The sequence below is a fragment of the Pelecanus crispus genome, chromosome 5 (genome assembly GCF_030463565.1).
Source record: "Pelecanus crispus isolate bPelCri1 chromosome 5, bPelCri1.pri, whole genome shotgun sequence".
NCBI classification, from domain to species: domain Eukaryota; kingdom Metazoa; phylum Chordata; class Aves; order Pelecaniformes; family Pelecanidae; genus Pelecanus; species Pelecanus crispus.
The window spans coordinates 73,755,633-73,778,867 of NC_134647.1; the positions used below are offsets into that span (position 1 = coordinate 73,755,633).

General features: G+C 42.2%; 1 protein-coding gene across 1 annotated transcript in view; it reads left to right on the forward strand.

The window, feature by feature from the left end:
• ST6GALNAC5 (ST6 N-acetylgalactosaminide alpha-2,6-sialyltransferase 5) overlaps window positions 1-23,235 on the forward strand; it is a 71,509-nt gene that overhangs the window by 43,016 nt on the left and 5,258 nt on the right. Inside the window, exons 3-4 of the mRNA XM_075711264.1 lie at window positions 15,843-16,252; window positions 21,635-21,742. Of these exons, the coding sequence (XP_075567379.1) occupies window positions 15,843-16,252; window positions 21,635-21,742 (518 nt within the window). The remainder of the gene's footprint in view (window positions 1-15,842; window positions 16,253-21,634; window positions 21,743-23,235) is intronic.

A 23,235-nucleotide genomic window follows, 5' to 3' on the forward strand; every position in this document is an offset into this window, starting at 1 on the left:
ATTACACACACCTGTCGAGCACAGGGATCGAAAAACCAATCAGCCGGCAAGCACTAGGATCGCACTGGTACGATATTTTCTGCCAATATAAAGAGAAAGACCTAGGATAGGGTTGGTGTAATGTCCAAAGGAAGCCTTCTGTGGATACCAAGCTATGGCATTATGCTTTCAACCTGCTGTCAGCCTGGAAGGAAAGATGAATCTGTTTTCTTTGGATTATCTGAGGTGCCACTACCTGGCAAACCAGAAATGTCTTCCATTTATGCACACTAAAGTGAGCACTAAGCAGGGCATGTCTTTATTAGCTCTGGGGAAGAGCTTTCCTGTTCTTATCTTAGCAAAGGCTAGGATTTATTACAATGTAGTGTGGGAAGAAATTAGTCATCCGTGATGTGGAGTAGGATATTTTCTCTTTCACATGGTTTCTCTATTTTTGCCTTGTAAGCCAGTAGCATTTTCCTGCATTTTAGATGATGCATTTGCATTTTCAGTTTGTACGTTTCCCTTTCTGGTTTTGCTCTTCATTGGCAGATACGAGGGGAATAGATAGGAGAATTAAGGGGAAAGGTGGTGAGCACACCCAAACCGCAGCAGAATGGTCTGGGGAGAAGCGGTATCTTTAGATACTGCTATGGCATCTGGATACTTGGGAATTACGTCCATGTGTGTGAACTAAACATAGAAATGCCAAGGGCCCAATTTACAAGTCATGTGTCACTTTTTGCACTGAATAACTGATTTGTATTTGCAGTTAACACCATTTGTGCCTGAGATAGAAAAGTAAATGTAGTGTCCCTGTTTGCTAGCAGTTCAGACTTGGGACTGTAATGTAAAGTATAATGCGGGGCAGTGCCTCGCCTGGTCTAATTTATGGCTTTGGAACAGCTTGTTACACACCCGGTGTGGGACTGGGTGATGGGAGGAAAGAAACCCCCACCTTTTCTTGTGCCCTAACAGCAGATTGCCTGGTCTGCAGAGCTTTGCTGCATCAAAAGTAGATTAAATCTTTATTTAAGAATCACAGGATGGTGATAGTGCTCTTAAACAGTAGCTGCTATTAAAATGTCAGCATTGCTGTCAGTCACCACCAAGTACCTGAGTTAGTGCTGTTTCCCCTGGTATCGAGAATGGAAAATAGACGGGTTGCTACTTAAAGTGAACTATTGTAAATGAGGAGCACAGATTTAATCCTTTCTGATATGGCTTATTATCCATCTGTAAGATTAAAAATGTATGTTGTATTACTTCAGGGGCTGCGCTGACCTCTAGATTTCATGCTTCTGGATTTTACTACTTCTTATGTACCATTATGTTTTTATTTCATATTTTGGCAATGTCAAGGTTTAGTCATATATGTGAAAGAAAATGTACAGTTACAGATAACATGGTACTTGTCCATTTTATGAAAACCTTAGGGATTTGTCTTGTGAGCATTGTGCAAAACGGCAGATATTGATATCTTAACTAATTATTCAATCAAGGATTTGGCAGGTCAGTCAATGGGAACGATGTACAATGGACTAGAATTGATCACACTTCATTTCCCATCAATTGGCAGAGCAAATGGTAGCTCAGATGATAAGTTAGGATCATTGCCAGTCATTTCTGGGCTCATGCCTTCCGTTTTTTCTGTCTTTTTTTCCCCCAGATGAGAACCCCCAGACTGTTTGGTGAAAGTGAATGTCCTCTGATGTTGGTGACAAAAGCAATGCAGAGGTTTTGTAGCCTCTGAGGGACGTGAAACTATTTCTGGCTCCATAATTGATGTTGCTGCATAGTCCTATAATCACCTAACCTTATTGAATTATCCCCGTGTGAAGATTCGATTTCAAACTTAGTAATCATTATACATCATTTATTTTCACATAGATTACAGGTTCATCTGTAAAGTGACAGAATTTCACCCCAGAGCTCTTTGAATGTTCAGCTCTTCAGTTTTACTCTTTTTGGATATGCTTGTGACACTTCCAACTCTGGTGATTTACTAGCAATTAGTAGGTTTCCATGACAGATTTATTGTAACCTTCCAAAGAGTGATGAATCAGGTATGTGGCTATGGAGAAGTGGTTCCCTAGGACTTTTACTTAATACAGGAACAGAGAGTTAGATCCTGTGAAGAGCTTTGGTGTCTAAAGCAGGACTTAACCCGATTAAACCTCCATTCCTAAACCTAAATGTAAAATTGCAGTGTAAAAAAATCTTTGCTTAGCTGCTGTCTAACCCTGAAAGCACATAAACCAACTTGCCGTTTCCTCATTTGAATTTCAAGTGAACTGGATGCCTACACTACTTCTGCGTCTGCCAAAATCTTCGCCTGATTCCTGTATAAGGCTGCTCAGGAGCTGGAAATTAGAATTTCTTTCTCCCAAATGCTCTGCCTGGTTCGGCAGACCCACCCTACATTCTTACAGCCAGCCATGCCCCTAGAAACGTAGCTGGAAGGGCTGGTGCTGTCTACCCATAGTTGTTGTTTCTTCATACCGGCGTTGGCTAGAGGGTAGTTTGTACTTGGTGTGAGGTTTTTGCATGCATTCCAGTTTCTGTTGTGCTATTTCATTCCTGTCAAAAAGGTAACTTACTCTTTATCTTTTGGGATAGGGATTGATTCCTTTGGAAACAGTGAATATTCAAAAATAGTCTAGTTGTGACAGGACCAAATGTTTTTGCATTAACAAGCTTGCTTCTGAAAATATATTGATGTGTTCTTTTTATTTGCTTTCCCAGATGTCTGTTGCTCAATACCGATTGAAAAAAAAATCTCATGTTTGATGTGAAACCATCCTCATGCTAAACAAATACACATTGAACCAAAATAAACTATTTTAATAACTTATTTTTTTAATTAAATGCAAATGTAACATCCATCGCAGTCTGTTAAAGCAAACAAAACCCCCAGCACTTTTAGCATGTTAAAAAGATTTTTGTTGTGTTCACAATGTTATAGAATAATTAAAAAGGAAACCAGCTAAGCCTTCAGAACCTGTCCCCTTCTATAGAATGTAATTAATTTCTGTTTAATTATAAGAGTAGGGCTGTAGTGTGATCATTATTTTTGAGGAGTAGAAATCCTGCACTGTTGCTGGTTTTTGTGTTTTGGGAAGCAGAACACATGACAGAACGGGAAGGATTTGAACTGCACTCCAGCTGTAATGAAATGCTGACACGTTGGTGGAGTTTGGCTGCTCATTTCTTCAAATGTGGATTTCCAGGACGGAGGCTCCTCCCGGCTGTACTGTGCTAACAGGAGGAACGGTTTCTCTTGGGAGCACGTGGTGTTTTCTCCTCGGATGCTGTCGTGGTTTAGCCCCAGGCAGCAACTCAGCACCATGCAGCCGCTCGCTCACTCCCCCTGCCCCGATGGGATGGGGGAGAGAATCGGAGGAGTAAGAGTGAGAAACACTCCTGGCTTGAGATAAGAACAGTTTAATAATTGAAATAAAATAAAGTAAAATAATAATAATAACAATATAATAGTAATAATAATATCCAAAGCAAGTGATGCACAATGCAATTGCTCACCACCCGCCGACCGATGCCCAGCCCGTCCCCGAGCAGCGATCGCTGCTCCCCGGCCAGCTCCCCCCAGTTTCTATACCAAGCATGACGCCATATGGTATGGAATAGCCCTTTGGCCAGTTTGGATCAACTGTTCTGGCCGTGCCCCCTCCCAGCTTCTTGTGCACCTGGCAGAGCAGGGGAAGCTGAAAAGGCCTTGACTAGCACAAGCAGTACTCAGCAACAACTAAAAACATCAGTGTGTTATCAGCATTCTTCTCCTCCTAAATCCAAAACACAGCACTGTGCCTGCTACTAGGAAGAAAATTAACTCTATCCCAGCCGAAACCAGGACAGATGCGCAGATCTGGGAAACAGGCAGGCCTGACACAGCGAAGACACTGCCATGCTCAAGGCGAAATTCCCACTTCGTTCACTGGATTTTAGGCTGTCAGAGTGCCAGGTGTCCTCAGGGGCTCTCCCTTGAGCGCGGTGTGGACACTTGTGGTCTCACTGTGCCTGCGACCGGGCAGGCCGAGCCAGGATTATGCTCTCATGCCATCTCCTGGCAGATTGTCACCGTGTTTGCCTCTCCACGCTGTCTGTGTCCCTTCCGCCCTGCCCTGCCCTCTGCAGATGTATTTGTCACAGCAGGCCCGCCCTGTGAGGTCAGCGTGAAAGCCAGGGGGGCTGCAGGTGGCCTCGTGTGGGCACGGTGGGGGATCGGGGAGGAGGGCGCAGGTACGGGGACACCGCGCGGGGCCTTGCTGGGGATGCCGCAGGCTGCGGGCTCAGGTGTTACACCTGCGCGGGGCGCGGTAAGGGGGACCCGACTGCCGGGCTCCGAGGGTGTGCCAAGAGGGTGAAACGTCAGGCAGCTCCTGAGAACCGCCTGATAGCTGTGGGCGTGCGGGCAGCAGAAGGGCTGGTACCACGGCGCCCCGCCAGCGAGGCTGGCGTTCGGGCAGCTGCAGGCAGCGGTGAAGCAGCCCCTGAGGGCAACCCAAGGGCCACGGGGTAAAGGCAGGATGAACCACCTGGTCACATCTTCGTTCAGCGGAGCGAAGCTGTTACACCTGAGGAGCAGCTGGTCTTCCTCTTTTTTAATTCTTTGCTGGAAGATTCCGATACAAAAATCTGTCGGCACTTCGGTGTTTCTCCCCTACGAGAAGAAAGTACCCTGCCATCTCTCCCGAGAATTGAAATTGCGGCTCTAGAGAGATCTAGGTTTGTCAAAAATGCTATTTAGGTGGGTGGGCATTATTTGGGGCAGTAAAGCTGGAAAGATGACCTACATGCCCAGCGCAGAAAAATTACTTCAGAATATTGCTCTGAAGAAGCTGTTTGACAGAAGTTCATTCACATGAAACAAGAATCCTGGGCTGCAGCCAGGCATGGTGCAGAGAGCTGAAAAGCAAGCGCTGGTTACAGAATTTAAAATTTCCTGCTGACAGGTATCAGTTAGATGTCAAGGCATTCAGTAATGGTGACTTGAAACAATGAAAGATTAAGAGAGACTTTGAAAGACCTCTGCAGCCTGGCACATCTTGGTCATGCTGTCATGTTCTCCTTTTTATTCTTCCATGGCCACCACCACCATCACCCATCTTATCCTAGCATTTTGGGCTGAATTTTATATACATTCAGTGTCACTAAAGAAAGCAGTGCCATCCACCTATCTTCTTTTTTTTTTTTTTTCCCTGCCTTGTTTTTACTTCTCTTTGCCTCCTGTTCCCATTGTGAAATGGATCCAAGGAGTGATCCAGTGAAATATGCTCCCCCCCAACCCAGGAAGAAGTGAGCAGGAATTGTTTAATGGCACTACCAAGTAAAATGCACATCAAATGACACACACATTACATCCAAAGAATATAATTTAGGACTAGTAATGTAAAATAAAAAGCAGGTAAAGTGTATAAAGCACCCACAAATCCCCTGGGACTCTGGTACTCTGCATTTCACCTCTTTGCAGGAAGGTTTTGTCTCTGCTGCTGCTCACTAAAAGATGATTCCTTTTTTCCTGATTTCTGTGGTATCTGTTCTTAAACCTACCTCTTGCATCCTCTCTGTGGCACACCCTTCCACACTTCAAATTCCTTGACCAAATGCGTTGGGTAACTGTGGATTTAAGTAATATCATTTCCCCGGTTATGGATAAGCTACATCTTTTAAGCAAGGAATATTACTGAAGAGTGTTAGCCAAATGCCTGGGACTCAGGCTTCACTCGAATCAGTTGACGGTAAAACATAAATAAAAGCATTTATGTGGCACAGCCACAAGAGATGGCACAGTTATACTTGTCTGTGAAATACATAGATATGGAAATAGACTTAACTCTACTTGTAGCAAGGTCAAAACCCCTCTCTCCCGGTAATTAGCTGACTTGCTATCAGCTCTTTCCTGGCTCAGTTTTTCAAGGACTCCCTCCTCTCATTTTCCCTGCAGCTCAGGGTACCTTCGCCCGAGAGAGACCTTCCTTTCTCTCCAGCCAGCCTTTTCCTCTTGTTCCTCCAGAGATTCCAGTTAACCTCATCCTTTTCACCCAAACTTATTTACCCCTAACTTATTCAGAAGATAGTTTCGACATTCCGCTATAAATTGAAGAGCATCTCTTTGGAGAAGCAATGCCGTGTTGGCAGACACAGTGTCATATCTTGTACCTGGTTGTCTAATTAACCCTTGGTGGTAGGTGCATTTCAGTGCTAAATGTTTCCATCCACCGGGTGTTTAATTTCGTATTAACGTGCACACTGACAAATAGACTTGATACAAACATCCTGATTGGATAAATATGTTTATTTGTTTATTTTTGTCTCCTGATCAGGACTGCAATAATAGTAAAATTGGAGAGACATGTTTGGAGGAGTGATTGAGACCCTTTAAAAAAAAGACCCAAAGAGCTGACCCCTGAATTCAAAGGATTATTTTTCAAATTTGGTTGTAGTCTAAAACCAGTTAAAATGATAGTGATACATAGTTGCAGATACAGATTTTTAAACATCTGTCTTCAAGATGTTTTCTTTTCATCTGGTTTTAGTCCAAAACTGAACATACAAATATTTTAGCCCAAAGCACACTCTCTTTTCCTTCTCTACATATGTACATGGGAGAAATTCCAAGTGACTGTCTGCATCCTGTAGCTATTGAATGAAATGGACATTTTGACCAGTTTTGCTGCCAGTACCGGTTTCCAGCATCTGTCTTTAGTGTCAATATGCCAATGATTATGGAAGCTACCCTGGGATCCTGCTGCAGAGGTGGTACGACTTTGTGTATTGTTGAACCTGGTATGTCCTCAGAAAAACATTTTAAACTCAGATGCAGTATCTTCTGGGCAAAAAAAAAAAAAAAAGATTTTTAGTCTGCCTGCGTTCCCTAATTTCTGATGTGCTGTTAACTCAGAGGGACAGAAGTAAGAGCATATAGAGCAGTCTGGATTAATATAAAATAGGCTGATGAGGATTACATGGAGCTAGCCACATGAAAATAAAAAGGTCTTAGAGAACACCGTGAGGCTGAACATTTGACAGTTTTTGAAGCAAAGACCTTTGAACAAAATTTTTGAACAAAGACCTTTCAAAGGAATGAGGAGTCTTATTTTTTATTTCAGTCTACTTCAACAAGATAAATACAAGACAAAATATATTTTAGAGAAAATTCTCTGTGGGGTCATTAAGTCTTTCTAATTAGACATTTGGACTTAAATTTCTTCTGACCTGTTCTAGGGACTCTGTGTGCTGGGTTGAAGTTATGTTAAAACTGAGTGCCATTGGAAAGGCTTGCCTGTGTCCTTGCAATTGCTGTCACATTATCACATATCGCCTTGTAGTGATAATAGTCATAGTGAGAGTTTAGATGCCTTTGGATGAGCCGAATAGTGTCACAGAAAGCAACAAGTGCTTGAATTTGAAAACTTAGGCACAGAGTTTAAGGATCAGTGATGCTTAGCTCTGAAGCTGGGTTAGATAAAAAAAAAAAGTGACCCTGTAAAACTTGAAGCTCAAAAAGAAATCTTGCACAGCCATGGCAGGTGCAGAGAGAGCAGATGAGGGCATATTTCCATGAAGCATTTAAACTGGAAAGCATTGCCAAAACATACCAAAGCAGACAAGAGAAGATGATGTGAAAACTTCCTGAAGCAAAAATCCAGACTGTCCAATACCTTTTCTATAGACTGTTGGCATAATTCCTGTTTTTCTGACTTCAGTGATAACAATTTGCATAGTTAAGACACCATGCTTGTGGCTTTATTGCATTTTAGTGCAAGTACTTTAGCTGCAGAACAAAAGTAAAGCAGTTTGATGTAATATGGATGTCTATTTGCACTCCTTTTAAGATAAACATTAGGCAATAACCATGCCTTTAGAGCCTGTGTATTGTTCATATGATTCTCTCTCTTGTATAGCAGCTCATGTTCATCAACATGATACATTCCTGCCTGATTTTCCAGTTCTGTCTTTCATTGAGGATATTCTTTTCTTTCTCTGATTGCTTTTTCTTCTTAGACCATTACTCTAGTTGATAGCTTCAGGTTATCATTGTATCCTATCTCCCTCTCCAATAAGCCTATGATTGATACTAATCTTCCTCATGGGACACATTTATAGGATGCAGGATGGAAACTACTCTCTAAATCTTAGCTTTATATGTGCTGACAATTTGCAAGGCTGCACCTTATATTCACTTCAGGTGGCTTAGGGGAAAACATCAGCACCTGGTAATCATGCTTCCAAATAAGAAGAGAAATGCGCTCCATATACTAAAAGTTATCATGTTGTTCAGTCTCCTGTGCTGCTTCTGCTTGTATTTTATGCAACTAGAAAGGGCTCTGTTTCTATAGGTGGTCAATGTCCTGTAACCAAACTCATGCCTTTTCTTTCCAGCGAGAGGAGCCATATTTTAATTAATCTAATGGAAGCTTTGACTAGCAGGCAGTCCCCTGAAAAAGAGTTAATGTGCTGGAAAACACTTCACACAAGCAGAAGACTCTTCATTGACTAATGTGCTTAACGGTACTTTTTCTAAGAAAATTATCCCAGTGAAAGCTTTATGGAGTGCATTTGTTTTTCTATTTTTCTTTTCATAATATAGCCTCATGTTTTGAAATTGAATTAGGTATGTCTAAGGACATTTTGAAAATAGAATTATTAGATTTTTACTACAGGTTTTGCAGATGCCCATCAGTATAGTATCACAGAAAACAAAAATATTCCGTTCCTTAGAGGAATAAAACCTCGGGCACTCTGATCACTAGTGTGATGAATGCATTCACTGAAGTTTGGGTATTTCACTGTTTTTACTTATCAAATATCTGAAGGCAGAGTCCAGTTATATAATTAACTCCGAAGAATCAATGGGAAATGAAGATGCTAATGTTTCCATAGCATTTGCATATTCAAGCTCCACAGCCCAAGAAACAAAGAGAAATAATAAGAAATTCATTTGTTTTATCTTTTATCTTTTCAAACAGACATGCATTTATCTTTATGAACAGACTTGCCAGACCTTTTTTGAATTGCAAAGTTTTGCTGCAAATGCTTGTTACTTGGATTTGCATAAGGATTAACAATGTTGGACAAGTGGTATCTCCTAACCCTTTCTGTTTACTTGTGTGATACCAGTCACTGGGATACAGTTTTCAAGGCAATCAGTGCTTTTAGTTCAGTGGATAATGCAGTTTGTTTTCATGGCAGGTTCTCTAACGTTCCAAAAGTCTAGTTCAACAAAAATTATAAATGTATGTGCTCAGAGGATTTTTGTTCCTCTCTTTAAGAGCTCTCTGTACCTGCTAGCATAAGGGTTAAAAAGAATGAAAATTTATGAAACTTGAGGGGAAAGTCTGAGCTGGCATGCATGCCGTAGAAATTAAGCTACACTCCCTAGCTGAACATACGTGTGAAAATGTCATGGTCAAAGCAAAAATCATCTCTTAGATCAGAACTTGGCACCACAAAATCAAAACTCCCAGAGATTTGAAAAAGGTGTATATACCACAGCAAGTTGACATTGGTTGAAGTTCAAAACTCTCTTCACGCTTTAAATGTTTCAGTCTGGTTTTTTGTTCCAGCTTTTTATGCACAGAAGTGTTACCTAAAATATCCCAATATGCATCTGAATAATTTTTACTGTTCAGAGAAGACTAGTTTGAGGGCATCATTGCAGAGGGTGTCAGGTAGATGGGACTTGAAAAATACCAAAGCAAACTCTTTGTGCTTGTATGTGTTTTCATTTTTAGTTCTTTTCATATTACTATGAAAGCACTGTTCCAACATCAGTATATTACAAAGCAAATATTATCAGGGAACTTGCATTATTTTCACAGGATCATGTTTCCCAGAGTACTCGCATTGTGGAAATTGCTTCTGAATGCACAGAAGTGTACTTCACTAATGAGACAGTTTGAGCCCCACAGCTTGCTGCATTGACTTACAGAACAGAAGTTACTTCGCAAATGTGAAGCTTCAGGGTTTCTATTCTACTTCAAGGTGATTGTTGGGAATTTCTCAAAGAAAAGCAGATTTGGCCTTGAAGTCATCAGTCCTCTAGGAAGAATATTAAGGAAGGAGGCACACAAATCGAAACAATATGTATAGCTTCCTCATGAGGGACGGGCGGAATGGCAGGAGAAGCTTTATAGCTGGAGGAGTGCTGAGTGACGGGCTCACAAGAGCTGGAGCATCGGTTTGTGATGTGCCAGCAATGGGCTGGGGATGCCTGGAGCTCCTGCAGAGGTTGGGGTGCCCGCTGTGACAGGAGGCTTGTCCTCAAAGCCTCTGGGAGAGGAGAACTGGGAAAGAGCAGCCAGCCTAGTGGAGCAGTGGTCCCAAGCCAGCAGCTTGTGAGAAGCCTCAAAGCTGCTCAAGGCTGCAAGAAAGTAAAAAGTTAGAACCGAAACTGCCAGGACAAAGATTTATTACTGTAATAAATTACATTGAACATGGGGTAAATGCAGGGTTCATTAACATCACATATGAAATGCTGATTAAGTTCCGTGCACAAGACAAGAAACATAAAAAGTAAGTACCGAGGTAACATACAGCGAGCGTCACAAGCTAGCTGTTGTGCTTAGGCCAGGCACTAGGTAGGGAAGATGTGAAACTCCTACCAATGAAATTATCTGCTTTATAACAAAAAGAGAAAGCTAGACTGCTCTGGAATAAGCTTACTTTTTCTTGACCTGTAAGAGTGTTTCTTGTGGTGTTTATTTGTGCTTTTTTAACCATTAATATGGCCCTATACTGAATTAATGCAATTGAAAATGGAAACAGTTGTGCTTTCCTGTACGTCAGTTTTCTTATTTCTACCACTGCTTTTACTTTAGCCGTCGGTTTGGGAGCTCTTGCAGAGGAGGTTGTTGGTTCAGTGATATGGTTCAGGTAGTTAATATAGAGTGAAGAAGCCCTATAGCTTTTCATTCCAGATCAGACAGACGACAGGCATGCTGGCACTGGCTAACAAAATGCTGTAGAGGTGTTGCAGTGCAAGAGAAAAACATAGCTGTCAAGTACCTTATTGGTATTTTGCACTTTCAGTCTCAAATGCTTAGTTAAAGGTTATTCATCTAAAAGGAATTTGGATATTCTTTAACCTTTCTCGGTCTCTCTTGCTCTCTCCCAATACACTTTGAAGTCATCTGTAATATTTCCAGATGTGTCCATGAGGAATGCTGATGTTGATGAACTGACAGGTGGTCTTTCTGGCTGAACTCAGTAATGAGCTGTTCTTCGCTCCTGAACTTTTTGTTGCTGTTGTTGTTGTTGGCCAGGTCATCATTGCCAAGATAAAATGCTCTATTTTTTCATTTATAGAAGGGAAACTTACACTGCTGATAATGGAGTGATCTGAACCCAGGGGTCTTGAAAGTAGGTCATTAAGTACTCAGTATAGGAAAAAGTGTGTTTTCCAGTGTTCCTGACTTTACTGGAGGGAATTGTCTTGTTTTCTAAATCTTGGCTTTAAAATCAAAAAACTTGTATAAGCAGAAAAAAAAATCGATCATTTGATTTCATCACAAAGAAAATAATTATATCTAAGAGTAACATATTTTGAATCAGGAATAACATTTTCCCATTGATTTTTTTTTTGAGCAATAAAGTGTCTGAAAATAACATTTTTCGATCATTGGCTAACATAGATTTTGAAGTCAATAATAGAGCAGATTGCCTCAAATTGGAAAACACAGAAACAACTGTGGCATTGTTTTTTGTTTCTGTTTGTCTGTTGGTTGGTATTAAATCAGAAGTATACGATATAGCAACAGGACTTACTGGGCTATAAGCTAGGTAAGTGAAAGTTGCCAGGAGTCAGTTTGGCCCGTGACAGGGCAGCACTCATTTGTTATGGCCACCGAGGTGCTGTTATGGGGTTTACCAGAACCTAGCAAGGTTCACCTGCTCCCGTCATTCCCTTGGGATAGCCCATCTATCCCAGAAAAGCACCAGTCGATTTTGCCATCTTCTCGGGTTCTAGCACTCTGAGGTTGCTCTCTTGTAACCTCTTTTTTTCTCTCTCCCCATATGTACTTTTAGGTGACAGGAACTGAGAGGTAATTTGGGCAATTTACTTGGCTTGTTCACCAAGTGCCCCGAGTATTGATATGAGTGACTTGTGTTGCAGAAGTAGCCACGTGCTCTGCCACGTTGTGCCAGGTGCTGTATATGCAGTTCAGGTACACATGAAAATGTGGCTGCTTTTTGACAATGGGTACCATTAAATGTCAGCAGCTTTTACATGCATTGTATGTTACATTTCAAGATAATTAATACAGACGCCATAAAACTCACCTACCTCTCACCCTATCCCTTTTCTGGGCATTTTGAAGCAAGGCTGATGAAGTAAGGGTTGCATCGCCTACCTAAAATACTCGTATGTCATGGCTTTGCTTTTTTTTTGTCCAAATATCACTGTAATAATTACCGTAACAGAGAGCTTTCTGTGGAGTTAATGTCCTTCTGGCTTAATGGCCCCTGGTTATTCTCAGGCCATCAACTTTTCCCAGCTGGTCATCAATCCCAAAGAACTGCCTTGTGCCTCCATTATTATTGCTTAAGTAGATGACATTTCTGGTGCAACCACTGCCTCCCAATGAGATGATATTACAGCCAATAGCTTTTTTTCCCCTTGCTTCCAATATTGTCAAAGCATTATAAACAGCTGGTATGAGAATGTTGTGGCTGTTGGCTGTGAATTCCTCTGACAATTTTTAGGTGCGAGTTTTGTAGATTTCGACTGAAAGAGTCTGAGTGAGGTGACTGAAAATGGCTTGCCCGGAGCAGCTACATGGGCTCAGCCCCCATGCATCATCCAAGAAGTAGCTGGGCAATACCTGAATGTTTCAGTCTAAAGACTTTTTCCCAGAAGGAACGGTTTTCAAACAAGATCTGGGACAGATGTTTTGGAGGGGTGTTAAATGTTTATCATCTAGCAAATGTTGACATCCCCTCTCTCATCCTGCCCTCCCAAGTTTTCACAGCTCCACTGATGGTCACCCTTGTTTCCTAACAATTGATGGATTCTCTGGAAGACTTTTAAAAGAAACAAGTAAGTTGTAGCTCAGTAGGCCAGAAACCAGCAGAGATTGTTTAGGTGCAAATGTCTTGCTATGTGGATATTCCCACCCATGTGAGTTAACATTGGTGCTGACTACATTTCCTTGAACCTCATTAGCACTTCATCTTGCTTTCCCAAGCATGATGGTGGAGCAGCAAGTTCACCTTAGAGCCTTTTGCTAGGTAATTCATCAAAGTGGCAGATGAAAGCTTAAAGGAAAATACATGTAAATACTGCATTAGGAACCTTGGCTCACAAAGGCATGAACGTTTCTACCCATATCATTAGCTCTGGATTACAAGCCATGTATGTGAAAGAAAAGGGACTTTGTTGTTTGGGGAAGATGGAGATATAAAGCTTACTGGTTGTATCATTACGCAAATTTTATAGTTCCGTTACTTTGCCTTTAATTAAAAAGCACTTTATCATTCATTAGCCATTCTCATAGAAAAAAAGCTCAGACTGCAACCACTTACTACCTTCAAAATTAAAAACAAGTTACTTAAAATATACCCTTCAAATGCTGGGGGCCAAAACATTTCCAGACAGGGGATTGAGATTATCTCAAAGCTAGGTTATGTCTTCTTTTCAGCTTTAGAGTTTTAAGCTGTGCCTCACAGCATGCTAATTGAGTCATTTGATTCCTATATACATGTGGGTGATACCAAGTGTAATTATACGTCATCATAACTTCTCATTGCTAGTAAACACCCCAAGTTTACACCTGGAGACATGCTAGCTATGTTTGTAATGACATGAACGACGAGCTGCCATGGAGAGCCACAGGGTTTGAGCTTGAGGTGCTGTGGCCCTGTGGTGGGTTGACCTTGGCTGGACTCCAGGTGCCACCAAGCCGCTCTGTCACCCTCTCCTCAGCAGGACAGAGGGGGAAAGAAAATGAGATGGGGAAAAAAAGAACCCCTCCCTTGTGGGTCAAGATAAAGGCAGTTTAATAAAAGCAAAAGCAAAGGCCATGCATGGAAGAAAAAGGAAAACAAAGATCTTTTTTTATTCTCTGCTTCCCATCAGCAGGCAATGTCCAGCCACTTCCCGGGAAGCAGGGCTTTAGTATGCGTCACGGTTGCTCCAGAAGACAAATGTCATAAATAACAAATGTCCCCTCCCTTTCTCCTTTCTCTTGGCTTTTATTGCTGAGCAGGTGTCATACATCCCTTTGGTTTCAGGTCAGCTGTCCTGGCTATGTCCCTTCCCAAGATCTTGCCCACCCGCAGCCTACTGCTGATGGTGGTGGTGGTGGGAATGCTGCTGAGACAACCTTGATGCTGCGTGAGCACTGCTCAGCAGTAGCCAAAACGCTGGTGCATTATCAACACCCTTCTAGTGACCAATGGAAAGCACAGCACTATGAGGGCTGCTATGGAGAGAATTAACTCCATCTCTGCCAGCCCCAATACAGGCCCTCATTGTCAAAGATGGGTTTAGGTCGCTAGCACGCTCCAGAGCCAATGAAACCTGTCACCTCTTCTGTATGCTACAGGATCAGGCCAGGGCCACAGTGCAGGAGATGGCTGCTCTCAGCATGTTCTGTGTCTGCCTTTCAGCCTCTGGAATTAAACAAGCCTGTTACTCACCAGGAATGTATTGGAATGCCATTCTTTATGGTTAATGATGAAAATAAAATTCTGGTAGACAACCTTAGGGAAGAAGATCAATAGATCAAAAATGATCATGAACCAAAATGGCCTTCCAAGGAACTTCAAACTGGTGACCAGCCAGTTCAGTTGCTTTGCCTTTTTCCCCCCCCCTCAGAGATTACACACCCTGTATGTTCTATAATCTTTTTTAGTAAGCTTACACACGCTGTATGTTCTATAATCTATTGTTACTGGTCTTAAATGCTGCAAGATACTGTTTCATGGAGGGCACAAGGCACACCCAGTTTATTGTATTCTTGTTAGGAATTAGCACTCTGGGGATACTGTTAACCCGCTGCCCCTTTTTAGTTCTCATGCTGTATAGCAGATACACTTACATACTCCTCTTACTGATATCTATATTGGTGGCATACTGCAGTAATATGATTTATAATGCATTTTCATTTTCATGAAAGCTTGTTTTACTCTCCTGATTCCATGAAGTCAGACACTCACTGAACAGGCACCTCCTGTTCCATTTTACTGTGTAACTTTTAAACGTGACCTGACAAGCTAGAAAAAGTTCAGTGCACTAACTCACTGTCATGTAAAATATACGCAGCCATTAATGACCAGCTCTGACTGTTGAACCACAAAGGCGGTACAAGAGCAGTGCAGTGGTAAGGGCACCAACTTGGTGGAAGGATTGGACCAAGGTATAACGCTCTTCCTTTAGCAAAATGTCCTGACCCCAAGGTTGAAAAGTTATTCACACTTGTGCTTCTGAGGACTTACAATTGATTATTTCCTGAAAAAGAAATTGGAAGAGGAATAATCAAAAATACTCCAATTATAGCTCATTTATGGCAAATGGAAGAAGTACAATCCTATGCAACTTGGGAACAGTATAGAAGCCGTTGTGATTACTGTATATGATGCAGCAGTGGCAAGGAGGATTTAAACAGTGGACTTAACTCCACAGAGGAACTTTAAGGGCTATACATCTATACCTCATTTTCCCCATCTACAAAATGTACAGGTAATGTGTCCCCAGTTATTTGGGAAGACTGCCGGGCGAGATTTACGTAAAGTCCTCTTGAGATTTTTGCTGTAAAATATGCCACGTACATGTAAAATATAGTTATCATGTAGTGAACGGGAAGATGTTTACAGCTAATTTTGAAGTATGTATGTTTTTGCAGCCTTTAAAAATGCACTGCAAGAGTTGTGCATTGGTGACCAGCTCTGGACACCTTCTGGGAAGTAAACAAGGTGACAGAATCGACGAGACAGAGTGCGTAATACGAATGAATGATGCGCCTACTCGAGGTTATGGAAAAGATGTTGGAAACAAAACGAGCCTTCGAGTCATTGCACACTCCAGTATTCAGAGGATTTTGCGAAATCGCAACGAACTCTTAAATATGAGCCACGGTGCTGTGTTTATCTTCTGGGGTCCTAGCAGCTACATGAGGAGAGATGGTAAAGGCTTGGTGTATAATAACCTGCAGCTGATGAATCAGATACTGCCTCAATTAAAAGCGTATATGATTTCTCGCCACAAGATGCTCCAATTTGATGACCTTTTTAAACGGGAAACTGGGAAAGACAGGTGAGAACCTATGTGGATGCTGTCATACAGTAGTAAAATAATGTAGTTCATATATACTAATTTCAGATCTGCTCAGAGGGACCATCACACCCATTAAATCCTCTGCCTCATGAGTGGTAATATGGTATGACATGCCAAATAACATCACTTGTAACATAAGTAAAAAATACCCATCCAAATAATTTGTATGGAGCATTACCTCATCAACTTAGAATACCAAAATCTGGATGTAGTGTTTGTACCAGCCAAGGAGGCAGAAGCTGTTTAAATCTCACTCTGGGGTAATATACCTGAAAGTTTTTTTACCGATTCTGAAAAATCAGAATGGATAGGTTATGTTTTCTTACAGAGAAAATGCCACCATTCAGTGAAATATAATAGCTGTTTATTGAATTTAAGCATTCTTGGAACATTGCAGTAAAGCTTCTTGTAAAACAAATAAACATTAGTCATACATTAGGTGCTTCGGAACAGTTCATCTTGTATTTCCAACTGGGAAAAGGAAAGTTATTATGATAGTTATATCTTCATGAGACTGTTTACAACTTGTAGGCTGATCTTCAAATGAAATTTTTAATAAGTGACCAACCGCAGAACTTGAGCATTTTCACATATAATGTTTGAAAATGGGCATTTAAACTGAAGACTTCCTAGCAAGAAATACATTTATTTTTAATGAACTCCTATTTTTTACTTATTAAACATGCTGCGGTAAAAATGGAACAGGGTCCCCACTTGGGTACAAATGAAGAGGTAGGTTTATTGTGCAGTAACTCACTGTGAGATTTTCTAGCTTCACAAATACTGTACATACACACCAAAGCTTGGAGCTGGGCTCGATCCTCTTGTGGACAGGGAGGACTCAAGAGCGCGGAGTTTGTTTTCTGGGCTGCACAACAAAGGCAGAACCAGTATTAGAGGAAACTGTTGTGTCCTCTTAGCTGACGGCGACTGTATCTTTGCCTCGCATTTGCTGCCTTTGCCTGTCGCCCCCCACATGGTTTGCTTGTAGAGCTCTGTTCAGTTATAGTGGATCAAACTACGTATCTGAGTTCTTGGCTGACTCATGCTAATGCTGGAGCACGCAGTAACTTGGTCAGTGTCTTACTATTAAAGGTCCTTCTCTCTTCATCCTCAAATCCGTGCTTGTGAGTCTCTGCCAGAGACTGCCTCTGCCAGAAGAAGGAAGGATAACAAGGGGAGACACCCTGCCAGTTCTGCTGTGTTACTGTCTTTTCCAGGTTTGTTCACCCAGAGTAGAGCGAAATGAGAAGGTGAATTAAGCATTTGAACCCTTCAGGAACAGTGCAAAGGATTATTTGTATGATGTCCAGTATTTACAAAGGCATGGAAGTTACCAAAGCTGTAGTTGCGCTGGAACTGGGCCACCATCAGCCCTAAGGGTCTGACCCTGCGCACAAGGAAGGCACGCTGCCACCTCCTTTCCTGGATTACTCTTTCAGTGTAAGACCACGTGCAGTCCCCAGTTTTGAGGAACCGTTTACCTTCTCTGCTTCAGCCTGGCCAGTTCTGCCACGGGGAGCCAGGGTCCCAGGCCTTTCCTGGCACTTGCTGTGCAGTTTCAGGCAAGCTGCTCCTTCTGATTCTGCATCACCCATCCGGAGCAGGAGGCCTGCAGCTGCGCATGTGAAGAAAGCAGTTCTTTTTCTGCACAGGCACCAGGCTCAATCTTGGCTCCCGAAATAGTCTCAAGGCGTTTGAGACATTAGTGACATTAAAACGAGTTTATAGTGGACTCGGTTTTGGGCACCCTGAACCCCCAGTGTGAATGAAGGGCACCTGGATGCTCGCAAAAATGCAGCCTCACAAACAGGTCCTGCTGCTTTTAAGAAATTGCAGGCTCTGCTGTGCATGAACCGCTCCTTTAGAGGGCACATACAGCATACTTGAAGGGCTAAGGAGATTAAAACGGGAGATGAAAATAAATAAATAGGCAACATAGAAAAAGAGAGGGAAGATGAAAAGAAACAGGGGTAGGAAGGAATTTGTAAGGGAAGAAAATTCCTGTAGCTGTGGGGGCAGGAGCAGAACACTGTACAGCCCAGAATGTTGCTGTTCCCTGGGAGGTTTCTGCTGAGCTCTTGACATTAGGGCGTGCAAAAATCAAAGGAGGGAGAGAGAAGCCTGATTGCAAGGTTGCAATAATCAAACCATTCATTTCTGTCTTGAAAGTGATGAGAAAAAAGGTAATTGGATGTATTGTGCTTTTCGAAAAAAAGCTGATTTTTGAAATGAAGGGAAACCTTCAGAAAACATTGCCAGTTAAATAGTACGGTGAATGACAAAGGCTGCAGAGCAATATACTTGGTATTATAAAGTAACTGTACTTGAAAATAACTTTATAATTGAATAAGGGTACATTAAGAAAATATGATTCAGAACCAATATTATAGTAATTAGATAAAGGAAGCATAAATGAAATAACTGCAGGAAGAGTATTTCCATAGAGATTATAAATGAGATTTTGGTGGAGCAGAAAGGCCTTTAATTGTAATTTAGTGTGCACTACAGAATTATCAGCACAGTGTGTTAGTTCATCGTATAAAAGAATATCTGATAATTTCCCCTAATAAGCACATGACAGTCCTTCATATTCTTTCATTACAGCTGATTAGGTATAAAAACAGTATTCTTTTGTTGGGTTCTTGTTCAGATCTTTTATGAAAAGGCAAGACACTGTAACCCTGTTTCTATGTTGCTGTCCTACAGACATCGTATTTTAAAGAGGCCAAAGTGGTACTTGAGTTCGAGTTTTTAAATCTGTATTTCATTGTTTAGCTTTTAAGCTAGTTTATTTAAATTCAGTTATTCTCCTATTTTTTGCAAACACTAAATTACAGCATAAGTGTGTGGAAGCAAAAAGAAAACTAACCCAGCGGACAGCCTAGCTAGGTTGCCTGACCTGTGCAAAACTCAGCCACTTCGGTCATGGTCTAGCTATAACTGCTCCCACGGTTTTGGAATGTGAGGTCTTAGGCACCTAAAATGCTGGCCTTGTGCAAGCTCCAAAGTACTATTAGCCTGACCATGTTCCTGCATTACCTAGCAATTCATTGGCTCAGAAACTCTCAAGTGGCAGGAAAGCAAATTAATTTTTGAGGCTCTTCCCCAGCTTTCCCTTTCCTAATAATTTTGAGCCAAAGCCTGTTATTTACTGTTTGGTATTGTTGTGGTGCCTGAAGGCCTCTGCTGAGCTTATGACCCAGCTATGACATTGTGACAAATTGCAACACCCCCTCCAAGCTTAAGTGCAAATTCAAAAAATAAATAAGGCCCCATAATTGGAACTAATGAGATACTTAAATCATGTTATTCTCCAAATGCTAGCTTAGCCTGGAAGTCTGTATGTCAGGAGCAGTAAAAATGTACGTTTCTGGAGTTCATACATTACCAGGTGACCCACAAAGGACAGGACAAATTACGTAGGCTCCCCAGCATCCTTCTGGCATTTTTGGTTAAAGAATTCCCTTATGTTTAGAAGTGCCTTTTAAGCAGCTGGCATTGATAACCACCTTTGTAATAGTCTAATTCACCGAGGAAACGGGAAACTTTGGTACAGAGTATTCCTCAATCTCACAGTGCTTAAAACATCTCCCTCCTACTGCCCTGTAGGTGACCTACTTGGAACCAACTTGTTCAGCATTGGCTTGGGAAGCTGCATGGTGGGCTCCTGCCCACTAAATTACATTAGTGAATGCTGGCCCTTGCTTGCAGTGGCTGTTGTGGCTTCAGGTCCCTGCTTCCAGGCCTGTTGTGCATTCCGCCGTCACTGGGTAAACTGCAGAAGATGGCCTTGGAACTGGGCTCAGGACCTGGGATTCCCAGGTGACTGCTCTGATGAGAACTTCATGTTCTTTGCTCTGCTTTTTTTGGGGGGGAGTCACCAAATTTGCAGGTGTCAGGCAGATGTAGGCATGGTGGAAGGGGGTTGATGTAGATTCCATATTAATACAATCTGACACAGCACACAAGCCATCCAGGAGCCTGCACTTGCTCTCACGGTGCCTGAGCTTTAGTAAGAGATGAAAGGAGAGCCAGTCGCTGTGACAGGACCGCATCAGGAATCCGAGGCCTTTTTGGGACACAGAGGACACAAGCTTGAACTTCTTCCTCTGGGACTTTTCCAGCTGAGTGAGCAGCATTCGGGAGACCTGCCGTCTCCTCCTTTAACAGCATTTGAAAGGAGACCTTGAGTGAACTTGTTTTCTCTGGAGCAAATACCCAACTATGTGCCTCCACTTCGAAGAGAGGTGCCCGACTTGGTCCTGTAGCGCTGCCCCTAACTGTGCCTTCATGACACCTTTAAGACGTGCTCCTCACTGGCGTTCTCTTGACCCTCCCGCTCCAAGACTGCCAGCTCTCCCCAGGCATAGGGACAGTGCAGGAACTTAACAGAGGACTGGGACTTTCAGCGCATATGCCAGGCAACCAGTAACCACGATAGTGCCCAGCTCTTACAGGCTAAACAGCGGTGACAAGCAAATGCTAGGAAGAGGAAACGCTACTGTTGCCGTTCTGCAGATAAGAAGCAAAATTGAAGCGCAGCTTGTAAATCTCTTACACCTGTGAGCAGTTACATGGCGATATCTCCTATTTTGCATAAATAATGCTGGGATCAGTTGTGCTTCTTTTAAAGATTTCTCCCAGCCTGCAGAGAAGGCCAGGAAAGGAGCTGCCTTAGAGGGCTCCCTTGCAGCACCGTCATTCATATTCAAGCGTCCCACCAGGCAGGGCTGGGACTTTGGGCAGGCAGAGGGGTAGCACCTAGGATGAAGGTTCCCCATGCTGGCTAAGGGACAGGCATAGCTGCAGCTAACTAAAAGTTTCCTGCCAGCAGTCGCAGCGAGTGGCTTGGAGCTTCTGGAAACCAAATCATGGACGAGGTGGGAGGAAAGATGGTTAGAGCGAGCACTTGAGGCCAGACCTCGCTCCAGCAGCCAGGCTCCTCTGTATGCTGTGGGAGGCGGCATTTTAAGCAGCGCTCTTCATCCCCCGTAATGTGTCTTCCTGAGCACTTAGTGTGTAAGCTCCATTAGGTGATTACAGATGTGTATAGATTACTAGCAGAAGAATATAAATATAGGACATAAAGTTTCAGTCACTTAAGGTAAACTTACCAAAAGGTTAGCTAAATATTAACATTGCTGTGCCCAAAATTAATTACAGCAAGGGCAGTTTCTGCATAGATTAGTCCACTGACAGAAGACACGAGCGAAATCATTAAAGATGAATGAGCAAAGTAGTCTTGGTTGCCCAATTTTCATAACCTTTCACAAGAATGAAAAAAATGCCCAGAAATTGCTTCACATATCTCAAGAATCATTTGTCAGCCTAGAAACTTAATTATGTTTTTGCTTTCAGGAAGATATCCAACACTTGGCTTAGCACGGGCTGGTTCACAATGACTATCGCATTAGAGCTCTGTGACAGGATAAATGTTTATGGCATGGTGCCACCGGATTTCTGCAGGTAGGATTTATTTTGGAATCATTATTAGCCAACAAGGTTGAACGTTACAGATAAATATCTGAATCTTTTCTTTTTTTTTCTCTGCAACATGTCTTCAGTTGTCTTAAAGCAATTAATTAACATGTCCCAAGATCTGATTCTGAAAACAACAAACAGCATTTAATTATGTTATATAAAATATTTAAAAATTTTGTTTGTAGTGTGGGAGAATTAATCCATCTTGTTGGTTTCTTTTAGTCTCTGAATATTTATCAGCTAAAAGTAATGCAATAATTGGCATGAAATTAATTTGAAGAAAGGAGTACTGGAAGACATTACTTTTAATTTGTTTTTAAAGTTTCCCCCCAAGTTAATAGCGGAACGGAGTTCTCACAGTGACTAGTTTCTAAATTGAACTTTCTACGCAACTCAAATTAAGGTGGTTTTATCTCTGTCACATGAATCCCAATCTTCCAGTAAAGTAGCTTCCTAAATAATCCCCACCAAAAAAATAAAACCTCAGGATTTAGACATGCAGAATAGATGATCAGTCCTGTAGTCACCCATTTTGGTCAGGCAGGGCGTGGGCCACAAGTGGTAGAAGCAGCACACAAATTCTGTCAGCGGAAGCTATGTGACCCCTTCGTGGTGTTTTATAAAGTAACAGCATGTGTACGTTTTACGGCTGCGTTGTGCCTCCAGCCATATTCAGGACTCAGGCCCAAGGTGCTGGTTGAGGTTTCCTACTACGGATCAGCGACAGAGGGAAACAATGCTCAGGACTTCTGGTACTGGACCAAAATCAGGTTAGCTGCATGATGCAAAGCACTGATCCAGTATAAATTCGCACAAATGTGTTTTACATCAGCAGTCTTTGTGCTGACTGGAGTATCACCTGTCCACCCATTAGTAGGCCTCGCACTCTGGCCTTTCGGAAGAATGTGGTTACGTGCCCACACCCCGTCCTCATCCCGTCTGCACTGCTGGGTGACCCAGCAATGCGCAGAGCTGGTACTGGCAGTCTGGAACGATGGCATCCGTGTCACGTTTCATCACCTGCTCATGAATCCCTTTCGCTAAGAAGTACTTGCTTGAATTTTCTGTTGCAAATTTAGTGATCTCACTGAAGTCTGGTTCATTGACTAATTCAAGATGCCTTTCAGGGGCAAGGGGAGCAAGGCTGCAGTGACAGGTTAGCTCATCTATCAACGAACAGGACTGCTTTGACTTTCTTCTGAGCACTGAAAAAGATTATTTGGGAATCTGCATTTGTCCTGGGCACACAGTAGAAATCCCAGAAGAAATTACAATATAAAATGTCAACACTAAATTCCACTTTGTAAGAATTGCTACAAATTATAACAAAACACTGATGATAAATGCTGTGATGTACTGCCAGATTTCATCATGAATTCTCCAAGGGAAATAACAAACTAGATCAGATATTCCAGACAACATAAATACCTTCCACAGCACATCATTTCAGTTCCCCTGTCATTTCAGTTGGCCAAGAC